The sequence below is a fragment of the Furipterus horrens genome, unplaced genomic scaffold (assembly GCF_987537825.1).
Source record: "Furipterus horrens unplaced genomic scaffold, mFurHor1.1.pri manual_scaffold_6, whole genome shotgun sequence".
NCBI classification, from domain to species: domain Eukaryota; kingdom Metazoa; phylum Chordata; class Mammalia; order Chiroptera; family Furipteridae; genus Furipterus; species Furipterus horrens.
Window position 1 is genome coordinate 54,636,226 of NW_028327176.1, and position 12,221 is coordinate 54,648,446.

A 12,221-nucleotide genomic window follows, 5' to 3' on the forward strand; every position below is an offset into this window, starting at 1 on the left:
TCAATCCTTTCTGTTACTCATTTTTAGATGAAATTAGTTTTAATACACTTAAAAAAGAAAGCTCTAACTTTGCACAGCTTTTGTGTAGTTATTTTAATGTAGTCTTCAGAAACATGGGGTTTACTGTCTGAGGATTCCTGGCTCAGTTTCCCACCCAACTATATAGACATTTTTCCTCCGTGTCTGCAGTTCCTTCCTGCACTATCTGTGTGGTCCACATCCTGGAAAGGCGTTCTGGTGCTCAGTGTCAAGGTATAGCGGGTCTACATTTCTGCAGTCCTTCACACACCATCTCCAGCCCCTTTACTTAAGTACAATGGTATGGCAAGACCCCTCCAGTCTCAGCTGCTCTTCTCAATTAGCCCCTCAGTGCTTTCCTGTGACTACTGCTGGCATTTTGAAGGCCTCTTGCCTTCATTTCCATCAGATGCTTCCCCCTGTCTCTTCTTCTGGTGCAGATGCTGAGACCAGGCAGGGTGTGCCTGGTGGTAGTTGTCTTCTCTCTGCTCTTTCTTTGGGGTTTCTAGGTTTGTGGTGAAAGCTACCCGTGGATGTTTGGCTGGGCTTGATCTGTTTCCAGGACAGGGTTTGTTGAAATTCAAACACTCTGTCACAGCCTCTATTTTTCTTAAATTCTGCTCTACCCTTTGACATAATTATTTTAAATTTGAGAGCCCTGTCATTTTCAGTTCCCCAAAGTAGAACACCATTTTCCCTACCCTCATAGGACTTTGGGTTCTACAAGGCTTTCTTGGTCTCCACTGTCTCGCACAGCACCTCATGTCTGTATTTGTTCACACCCTGTTTTGAATAAGAAGGCAAAACACAACCACCTGAAGGACTCATGGGTAGGGAGATGTTTGACCACCAGGGGTTGTGGAATAGGTCTTAGGGCAGTTGGAGAGTTTGTGGGAAGGCTCCGGACAGGAATGGGTATCTTCTTCATCCCTCTTGCCTTCTCTTTTTATCTTCTTTTCTAAATAAGTACAAAACAGAATCCCCCATATTCCCTTTCCACCATGACCAAATCCCAACCCCAAAGATAATTTTAAAAAAGGACCTGGTCCATGCACAGTTTTCTTCATTAGAGTGCATTGTAAATCCACTTTTCAAGTTGCTCAGTCTAAAAATCTTTGAAATCATTAGGCTCCTTTCTTTTCCTATCTACTGCACAAACAGAACAGCAAATTCCATCTGCCTTGCTCTCAAATTGTATCCAAGACTTGTCCACTCTACTTTGAAGTATCTATCATTTTCTGTCTGGATTACTGGGAGAGTGTCCAAACTCAGAGGTTTCCAAATGTCTAGATTCACAGAGTCCTTGAGTCTTACTTCTAGGCTTAAATAAAAAAGAAAAGACTTAACCATCCCATTTATTAAGTATTGTGTTGGCCAAAATGTGTATGTTTGTTTTTTTCTGTAAGATGGCTCTAGTAGTGCTTAGTTGTCTTTAATTTCATTCAAAATAATTTTGTTAGATTGTATTGTCACAGCTGTCCTATCAGCATGCATGTAAAAAAGACTTATGAAAATTGGTAGATTTTGTGTAGCCTTTTTAATATTGAAGATGGAAGAAAATCAGCAACATTTCCAGCATATTATGCTTTATTATGTCAAGAAAGGTAAAAATGCAAATGCAACACCAATAAAAGATTTGTGCAGAGTATGGAGAAGGTGCTATGACTGATCTAATGTGTTCAAGGGTGGTTGCAGAGTTTCATGCTGGAGATTTCTTGCTAAAGAATACTCCAAGGTCAGGAGACACATTGAAGCTGATAGCAATCAAATCAAGATATTAATTGAAAATAGCCAATGTTATAACACAGAGAAGATAGCCCACATCCTCAGATATTCAAATCAATAAAGTTAACGGTGAAGAAGAAAAATGTGTCTTTTATTTTATGGAAAAATCTAAGCAGACTTTTTGGCCAAACTAGTAGGTAAATGCCAAAAATTTTAAAAAGTGTTAGTGCCTGTAGTAGCTGGATAATGGACACCCAAAGGGATCGGGTACTAGTCCCTGAAACTTGTAAATATTACTATTTTATTCAGGAAAAGGGTCTTTGCATGAGTGATTAAATTAAGGCTCATTAGAAGTGGAGGTTGTCCTAAATTAACAGGGTGAGCTGAGCCACAAATGCAATCCTGCTTCCTTATAAAGTGGAGGCAGAAGGAGATTTGGTGCAGATAGAAGAGAAATAGGTGATGTGACGATGGGGCAAAGACTGAGTGCTGCCGCCACCAGCAGATCAAGCCTGCAGCCAGCAGAAGCCTTGAGAGGCAAGGAACAAGATCTCCCCCAACAGCCTCCAGAGGGTGTAGTCCTGCTGACACCTTCATTGGGCCCAGTGATACTGATTTCAGACTTCTGACTTTCAGAGCTGTGCACAATACATTTGTGCTTTTTTCAAAGTCACCCAGGTGTGGTCATTTGTTACATCAGCTTCAGGGAAAATGCTACAATAAAACTACACATTGTACTGATACGATCGTTCAACGACTAAGTAGATATTTGAAAAATAATACATGCGAATTTTAAAAATATTTTTATTTTACCCTTAACCACAATTCATCGTCATCATCATCGGCAGCCGTCCGTCTCGAACCACAATTACTCATGTGATTATTAGGCACTGTACAACATGTCATACCTTAAAATCAAATTGGATCCTGCCAGCCTCATTTCCTATTCCATATCAGTTTTCTAATAGTGCTTGCTTCTTGTTTCAGCTACTGCCAAAAACTCAACTTCACAAAGACAAGATAACATTGAAAAGAATATAGCGTGACCTAATGCTGAAACTGTCAACTAATCACTGGGTAGAAGCACACACGGTATCTAACAGCTGTCAAGTATCACTGTAAATGCTTCAGAAATTTAAAATACACTGCTACACCCTGATGAGTTTGCTGTGGTGTTCCGGGGGCACCCCAGTGTACTGGGAACCGCAGTCCTAATCGGCTTACCTGCTCCAACCTTTGCCTCTAAAACTTGTCAACACAGCCACCAAAACTTCAGTCAGATCCTGTCCTCCTCCTGCTCAAACCCTCCCAGAGATCCTCATTTTTCTCAGAATCAAAGCCAACATTCCAACAGTAGCCTGTAAGACCCTACCAACATCAAGGGCCAGAAGTCATTTTCTATAAAAAGCCAGACAGTACATATATTAGTCTTTGTTTGCGGGGTTGTCTCTGTGTCAACTACTCAACTCTCAACTGTAGCAGCTTACTCCATATACAGGTGGGGACAAAGAGGATCTATGGTGTGAGTAGGTAAAACAGTTTATTCTAATAGCATTATTTATTAATTTTTGTATTACTTTCCATATGAAAAACTGTATACCTACTTTGGCCCCACCCTGTTAGGTCATTAGCAACTCAGCCCTCACTCACAGTCACAAGAGTGGTGAATGTGAGCAGCACTAAGCAGGGGAAGAAAAGAAGAGGCAACCCAGGCCCAAGTTGGGCTGACTGCACACATCTCTCCCTTTGCTTGGTGCACAATGTAACTCACCACAGTGCCTTGCTCACAGACCTCTTTTTAAGTTTCTCCACAAAATCCATCAGGTCAAGGTGGTTCATGATGCTTCTAAAAAAAGTCATCAGGTCAAAAACATGTGATATGTCTTACAATGATAGAATCTTTAAAATTTTGACAAGGAAGAGAACATCTGGACAAAGGCAGAGCACTGATACACAGCATGATCTTCAAACATACCAGTGAATGATATAAGTGAGGTAATAATACATATAACAAAGTAGGAAATACATGGAAGATTATTCTCTCTTCTGAACAGAATTCCTGGGGGTTTCTGCATTACTTAGCACATATATTCTGTTAATAAAAAATGAGGTCAAAATGTGCCAACCTATTTCTCACAGAAACTGAAAAGTCCACATCAGACTCCTTCTTCCTGTACACTTTCACCTTCCCTCTTCCCTCTTCTCCATCAATGTCCTTGACTTTCTCTAACTATTATCCTCTTCATTTCTGCCTGGCCTTGCACCCAAACATGGCAGACAGAGAATCCTAGAGGCCCAAAATTCTACAGCGGCTGTTTGCAAGGGGGAGGAGACTACAGTAACTGCCACACCGGATACACTTTATGTAAGAAGGAAATGGAGAATATTGTGAATGCCTCTTCCATGTAAAAGAACAGGATGGCAGCATTCCTTCATGGGCCAAAGAAGCAGAGGAGGCAAATTCTGGTCAAGAGAACCGCAACCAAAGGCTGGGAGCGGAAAGGTTTGCAATGAGCTGACCCCTCTCGCTCTTTGGTATTTGCTTCTAATGGGCAGAGTCCATTTGGGGAAGCCAAAGACACTGAAGAGAAGTCCCGGCTGCTCAAAGTTGACAGGAAGTAACATCCATGAGAGTAAGAATTCAACATCAAATCTATTCTCAGAAACAACACGGACAATGAAGAAGAAAAAGAAAAGGAGAGCAGAAGAGAGATGCAAGTACAAACAGGCCCACCTTAGTGCAGCCCAGCCCAGCCCAGCCCAAGGAAGGTAGGATTCAAGGAGAAGGAACTATAAGTGGGGAGCCTTAGACCACATCATTCACCGCAACATGCACTCAACAAACTCCATTTTATTCTTTAACCTAGTCACACAAAGAGCTCCTTAATCCCTTTCTCTGCTCCTCCAAAGCTGCAGTATATTCCCTAATGAGATGGCCTGATATAATTTCATTGGGAACATTGTAATTATACAACCTGGATGTCCCTTTCCCTTCTACCTAAGGATATTAACAATATCCTATTATACAACATAATATAGAGGATTAACTAATATTTAATTATATTAATGAGCATCTATAGAAACATTGAGATGATTCTTTTTTTAACATAAGAGCCTGAGGAAAGTGAGATTATCACATCTGCCTTGTAAACTATGACAACGGTCCCCCAAACTCAGCCATTTAGTTGTTGACTTAGCTCCCTCCATCCAATCCTGTCATCTTGTTGGGAATTTGAGCTCCCTATTGGCTCCCTGGTGACTTTAAACTGCCTGTTTTGTGACATCGTTCTCCCACCAAACCTACCACAACCTGGTAGAATCTTGGGGTTTCCATGGAGCTGCCTGTAAATAAATTTGTATCATCACAACTGACCAATGACCAGTAACCAGTGGCCAGTGACCAGTGCGACCAGTGACTTTCGCACTGGGCACATGTGCTCTTGGGCTCCAGCCACTCAGCCTTCTCATATTGTCTCCTCGTCCTTTGCATCTACAGTTGATATTTCCTCTTCTCCTCTGACCATGTCAGGTAATGAGAGAATCTTTTCTAAAGTTATTCCTTAGATATTTTGGGCCCTACATTTAGCACTAGAGCCAAAATACTATATTATAAGGGGAGAAAGCGTAATCTGAAAATCTGGAGACTTAATTTTAGTTTTGATTTTGACATTCCCTAGCTATGTCACTTTGGACATGTAATTCAATCTCTCACATAATCTGCTTTTTCCTCATCTATTACATTAAAACATTAGTTTGGTTGTTATTTCTAATCCCTTTCTTTTCTCATAATGAGCCTTAAAGGACACCCATATAAAAGTGAAATCAAGACTTGCCGAGACCATTACAACAGAAACAGATAGAAAACCTAGGTGACAGAGAAAACTATATATATGTATAAAACCATGTGTAATGGTCTCCCACCACTGATATTTCTACCTCAGAGTTTTAAATTTAGTGCTGTTTAAAAAGTAATTTATACCAGTTTTTCGAGTTTTCTATCCAAACTAAGTGAAAAAATATTGAAATGTAGGTATTATTTTTATCAGCATAGGCCAACGGGAGGAACCAAGAGGGAGGCAAAATTATAAGAACGAAGGAGGGAAAACCATAGGAATGAAAGAAGACAGCATGGAGGAACCCTCAAGAGCAAAAGTGGTAGTTAGGAATGGAATGTTGAAGGAATCCAAATATTTTAAATTAAAGCAGCAATAGCACAGGGTAAAATCTGCTCAGAGTAGGGCAAAATAAAGGTGACTTTTAGCAAATGCTTCCATTAGTAAAGTAGAAAGAAAAGTAAGACCAGAATAGAGTATCACTAGGCAAAGAAAGTTGTCCAGAAGTCATGTGTTTGTGTTTAAAACCACCTCTCTGAACACGGATGGCAATTGACAACTGAATATAAATATTTAAAAGCTATATTTTAGAGCAGAGGTTTTCTATAAATGTGAAACTATAAAACTGGTTATCTGGGGGGCTGGAGGAAACAGCACTTTCAGTGTTTCACTTCATTCTGATTTTTAAACTTTGTAGATGTTTAGTCTATCAAAAATAAATATTTTTAAATGCTATATCCTTATTTGAACCAGAAAGACTAATTCTTTTGTGTGATGACTATGTTCTGAGACAAAGTGGGTTTTCATCTTTACAGTTAGTTTCTCCCTAACACAGACAGCACACTGATAAACAGCCATCATCTCTTTTTAGATCTTAGCTACCTAAGAAAAAGAGAAAAGCCACACCCCATACTCTAATTTCACATTTATCAAGAAACAATTTTGTGGAGTTTCTTGGGTATTCTTACTTCAAATTTTTGAAAATTAAATCTATGATGAAGGTTTTTAAGGCTTTGGGTATAACACATTCCTGGATGTTGAAGGCCATTATAATCCAGGTTTTAAGATAAATATAAAAACTACATGATACTTTTAAGTGTCCTTTTGTGTTTTATTAATTGGAATATATATTTCTACTGGACTCACTGTTATATAGCTGTTATATATCTGTACTTGCTGGGTAATATTCACATGAATGTGAATGAGCACAATAATGGAGTTCCTTTACACTTACTTTACTCTCTGCGTTATAGCTGGCTTTACTAAAATATTTGTCTATATTGGGGCTACCTGTACATACACATTTATTGCATCTTGCTACTTGTTAGGCAATTTTTACTGATATGTATTCTCTGTCTGTGTGTACTAGCTGGGAATTCCTTCAAAATCGCCTTTCATTCTGGGCTACACTTTGCTTATAGTACTCACTGAAATAAAATAGGCAACATTCAGTTTTATACTATAGCATGTATAAAACAGAACTTCACTTACTACCAAATTTATTATGCTTTGATCCTTGCTGCATGCCCTAAATTATATATATATATATATACATATATATGTATATATATATATATATATATTTAGTTCTGAAATATGATTTTCATTTCATTTGTAATGTATCACTTGTCATATATGAATTACTGCTGTTGTTGTTATAAGCACTTTATGGATGAGTAGCCTAAAGCTCAGAGAGTTTAAATAATGTTTTTCTTTCAAAAAATACTTCTTGAGAAACACACTCTCAAATACTCATTTTGAGAAAGGATCAGAAGTCAGGCTTCAAGAATGTAAGAATGACCCTTCATTTTTACCAGCCAGACTGAGTTATATGTGATTTCTAAGAATAACATGTGAACTGTGCAGGCAAAATGAGACACTGAAGGTTATGATGGTAATAGCTGTACTGGTTTCTCATGGACAAAACTCTGCCTACATTAGAGTTGTATTGTTCCCAGTTTATGGCTGTGTAATGCTCAGAGCACAGTCCTGCAGGGCAGTCAGGATGCTGAGGTTACGTAACCTGAGAATAATACTGATATAAAGGGAGAACTTAAACAACTCTATCTGACCTCTCTGAGCCTCACTTACCTCACAAATAAAATGAGAATGCTAGAACAGAGGTTTTCTAAAGACTCCTGGTTCTAAGCGCTTCAATTCTAGGAAATAGCATGCAAATCAACACAAGTGCAGGCTCAAGAGATGACAGGGCAAGGAGAGGTTGATTCTAATCTCGAGAACAATATACAAACCACACTTGTTGGTCTTCTGAACATTTTTCCTCAGTTGGGAGCAAAGGCACTTAATACAGGGAGTAGTAAACTGCTCTAGCACTTACAACCATCGTAAACTGTTTTATTTTTGATATCTCAATGAGCACTGGTATTAGAGGCTTTCTCATAGCAACAATCTAAAGATAATTATATTCTTCAAACATAGTGAGAGTTCATCAGTCTCACTGACTTTTTTCAACACCCTCTTGTTCCCCACAGAAAATTTCCAAAATCCACATTTCCTTGGAAATTCAGATTCTACACAGCCCTCTCTTCCTGCAGTGAGCAATGCAGCCTCCCTAACAGGAAGGGTCTGCAACTTCTCCAGTAACTCTACTCCAGCTGTCAGTTCACAATGGCTACTGCCATCAGCCTCTGGCACCTCCTTCCAAGCACTCATGGGTAGTGCCTGCCTCTACCAACATGCTAGCACAACTATGTGGCCTGGAGGCATTGGCCAGAGCCAGATCTCCACCTCAGCCGCTTCCAATCCTGGGGCTTTTCAGTGGGCTATCACAGGAGGCTCTGAAAAGAAGTCATCATCACTCAGAGCCTTCACTGTGCCTGCCACTGGCCAAAACACAGCTGTTTCCTCCATGTCTATGGTATCCCAGTATAATACCACTTCAGTTGCCAATAACATGGCCCCTCTGTATCCATCACTTTCTGCCCGCCTTGTTCAGGTGGCACCATCTCAGATTCCAAATCAGGGATATAGCCTGTCACTTCCCTACCAGGAGGGAAGTCAGGTATACTACTATAATCCAGGCACACAAGGGCCTCTTCTCTCTGGAGAACTTGGTCCCTACCTCCAATCCTATGGCTCTGTTGTTTCTTACATGGAAAGCAGAGCCTCTGTCCCTCAACCAGAGATGGTCATGGTACTAAAGGACAATCAGCCCACAAACGTGATTCCACCGGCCTCCACCTCTGGAATCTACTACTCTGTGCCCACTCAACCCATCGCAGATACAAGTTTTCAAGGTGAGTACAAAGAGCAAAAAGGAAGAGGAATAAAGTCAGCATTCAAAAATAGGGTCAATCTGCAGCCGGGAAGTGGTGAGTCCACAGACAGGTGGAATTTATGTCCTGTGACTTTAGAGACTACTACCCTCAGTCAGAACTCTGCATTTTCAGAGTCATTACGGGAACACATAACAGAGGTGGGAAGGTTGGACATCTAAAGGCCATGTATGCTCTATGTAGGAGAACCACAAGAGCATATACCAAGGGATATCACCCCTTCACTGCCCTGTACTACCACACTGAAATGAACTCCCTTCCCTGATTTCTTGATTTAGTCTATTTGTAAAGGTATTTCAGAACTCTTACTGTGACAGTGCCAATTTCACTTTCTCTCTCTTGGTTTATACCAAGACTTAAAAGAGTTGTTTCTCAATACTTTGTTAAAGAAAAAATAATAGGCTAAAAACCTGTCTGTGCTTATTCATTTCATTAGGAAGATTTCCACTCCTTCTCCTACTGTGTGGTATTAAGCGTTCTTATTAACTCAGGAAAGTTGAAAGAATTAAAAGGATTATATGTGAAAACACTAGGCTTGTAAAATATTTTTAAAATCACTTTTACTTCTTATTTGACTCATAACAATCCTGTGAACTTCAAAGATAACCATGGAACAATGACATTAAATGACCACCAGTAACAACTAGAACAGTGGCCTCCTACCTCTTGCACAGGGTGCAGTCCATGATCCTTAAAAAGAGCTCATAGAAATACCTTTCCCATTGTTGGAAGGAGCAAGATTGCTGCATTTGTGATAAGGAAGAATTTTATTTACCAGGAACTAACTAAGTTCTCCTTGATTCCTTTGTAGTGATGGAGCATTCCCTGAGGATGGAGACTTCCCTGGGATTGCAACCTCCAGGCCAAACATTTTGTCTGCCACAAACTCCAGAACTCCCTCAGTCCTGTAATAGCAGAAATACCCAGATACTTGAGAGTAATCCACCACCTGGTAATGGGGACATTTCAGTGGTAGCTCCTGTCCAAAGTTCTAGTAATCTACTATCACTGCCTCCAGTGCCAAGCCAGGAACAGAGAGAAAATAAGAATTCAGACAATATTAAAGCTACCCTTTCAAAGCCTCTGGATTCCTACCAGATCCCAATAGAAAACCGAGATCTTCCTCTGTTCCCTTTAGAAATCTCTGATACTTATGAGTTCCTGGACAGTATTGATCCTCTTGTCCCAGAAAAACAGCCTGATTGTGAAAAGGATGATCTCAGAAAGAAAACCTTGAGTCTTAATAACAGTCTTAAAAACCAAGAGATACTTGAATATGGGACTGAACCTTATGATGGTTTTGTAGACATCGCTACACTGGTGAAGGCTATTCAACTTCCCCCACCCTTAGAGCCCTTGGATGATCTTGATCAATCCATAGGTCCCAAGGATATTCAACTTCCCCCGCTCTTAGAGTCCTTGGATGACCTTGATCAATCCATAGGTCCCAAGGATATTCAACTTCCCCCGCTCTTAGAGCCCTTGGATGATCTTGATCAATCCATAGGTCCCAAGGATATTCAACTTCCTCCACTCTTAGAGCCCTTGGGTGATCTTGATCAATCCATAGGTCCCAAGGATATTCAACTTCCCCCACTCTTAGAGCCCTTGGATGATCTTGATCAATCCATAGGTCCCAAGGATATTCAACTTCCTTCACTCTTAGAGCCCTTGGAAGATCTTGATCAATCCAAAGGTCCTGAGGAGATCAAAACCAAAGGTAACAGAGGCAACAAGTTGAACAAGGTGCAGGAGAACTCAAGTGTCATTAAGGCTTCTGATAAAGCCAGGAAGAACAAACGTAAAGCCTCCGAGCCCATCAGCGTTGCTCCCAATGCCAAAATCAAGTCTGAGAGCCCGGATTGCGTGTGCTCGGGAGAAGTGGGTATTTGCAAAGTTGCAGCCAGTGGCATGGCTCCTACAAACACAGCCAGGCATTCTAACAGCAAGCCTCACAAATCTGCATCCAGCAGAAACAGCGAAACTAAGAGCCACGGGCAGGAAAAAAACAAAAGAAAAAAAGACAACAACTCCAAGATCGCTGAAAAGAATAAGCAGGCAGGGAACAAATTTAAGGCAGAAGAAAAGCCAACCAGTTCCAAGAAGAAACAGAAGAAAAATCAAACTGAGCTGACCCAAGAGACCTTCAAAAAGCCTCGCAGCTGCCTAGCTATGCACATGCTGGAATCAGTGCAAGTGTTTCACGCACTAGGGAAGAAGGCTGATAAGAACACTGAACTGTTTTCATCCCGGGCTGTGGGAAACTCAAGCAACCCTAAAGGCCCCCAGCCACCTCCTCCTACCAAACGAAGGCTGGATACCTCGGGTGAGGGCAAAGGTCCTGAGAAAACTCAAGTCAAACACCAGAAAACAGATGGCAGTGCTGAAAAGGAGTGTTCTTCTCCGACTCAGATTGAGCTGCCACCTCCTGGCCAGGTCAAGTTGGTATCTTTGCCTTTTTTTAAACTGGACAAACCTCAAGCTCGACCAGTTCCTCGCAGACCACAGCCTGTGGCATCACATCGGCCTGCTGTGGCTAACCCTGCCCGGCCTGGTTCTACCTCAGTGCAGCCTGCTGCAGTCCATTCATCCCGGCCCACTGCTGCACCTTTGACAGGTCCTGCCAGGCCACCTTGCTCAGTTTCAACCAACCCATCTAGACCAGGTTTGACCAACACTACCTGCCCCAGTGTCCCTCCGTCTGCTGCTCCCAGGCCTGTGCCGTACAAAACATCAGGTTGCAGTTCTTTCCAACGGGAGCCCTTTCACAGTACTGTGACCAAGCCCCACTTCCCACCCAAGCCTCAAAACCAGTATCTACTCCAGAATTTCGCCCTTCAGCCAAGGCCATGGAAGAACCCCGGCATTTCTGGGCCCATCATATCAAATCCCATCACAAATGAGCAGAGGCCAGAGCGGGAGGCCATGAAGAGGAAGGCTCAACTAGAGCGTGAGAATGCTGCCAAATACACCTCTGTGGGGAAAGTGCAGTATTTCATTGAAAGGGAAAAAGAAATGGAAATCTCTCAATACTATGGCTACGCACGGTAAGAGAGGCTAGCATGGTTGGTGCCACTTTGAATACCAACTTCTTCCCATAGATAGATATACATTTCTCTATTCCGGTATATTTTAAAACTTAATAAAATTGAATAAATAAATAAATAAATGTAATAGACTTAGTAGATGAGAAATAAGCCTTCTGAATTTGGAGATGCTGTTAACTGTGGTTTTTCTGTGGTGACGGTTGGGATCAAAGGCTGCCTGAGAATGAAATATTGGAAGTTGGATGAGCAAATCAGGGACAAGGGGTAAGAAGTGAGGAAAAGGCAGGAACTTAGTCCGTGGT

The 12,221-nt window shown here is 41.2% G+C and overlaps 1 protein-coding gene across 1 annotated transcript; it reads left to right on the forward strand.

The window, feature by feature from the left end:
- The first annotated feature begins 5,118 nt into the window (after positions 1-5,118).
- On the forward strand, positions 5,119-11,923 carry LOC150006225 (uncharacterized protein C2orf78-like). Its single transcript, XM_090280746.1, has 4 exons — positions 5,119-5,272; positions 8,069-8,833; positions 9,684-10,198; positions 10,514-11,923. The coding sequence occupies exons 1-4, from the start codon at positions 5,119-5,121 to the stop codon at positions 11,921-11,923; spliced, it is 2,844 nt and encodes a 947-aa protein (XP_090136872.1).
- Positions 11,924-12,221: the final 298 nt, after the last annotated feature.

Coding starts and splice junctions, on each gene's coding strand:
- LOC150006225 (XM_090280746.1), top strand. CDS start 5,119: ATGACCAGTAACCAGTGGCCAGTGACCAGTGCGACCAGTGACTTTCGC. Junction 5,273..8,068: donor TTCTCCTCTGACCATGTCAG/GTAATGAGAGAA, acceptor TGTTCCCCACAG/AAAATTTCCAAAATCCACAT. Junction 8,834..9,683: donor CGCAGATACAAGTTTTCAAG/GTGAGTACAAAG, acceptor ATTCCTTTGTAG/TGATGGAGCATTCCCTGAGG.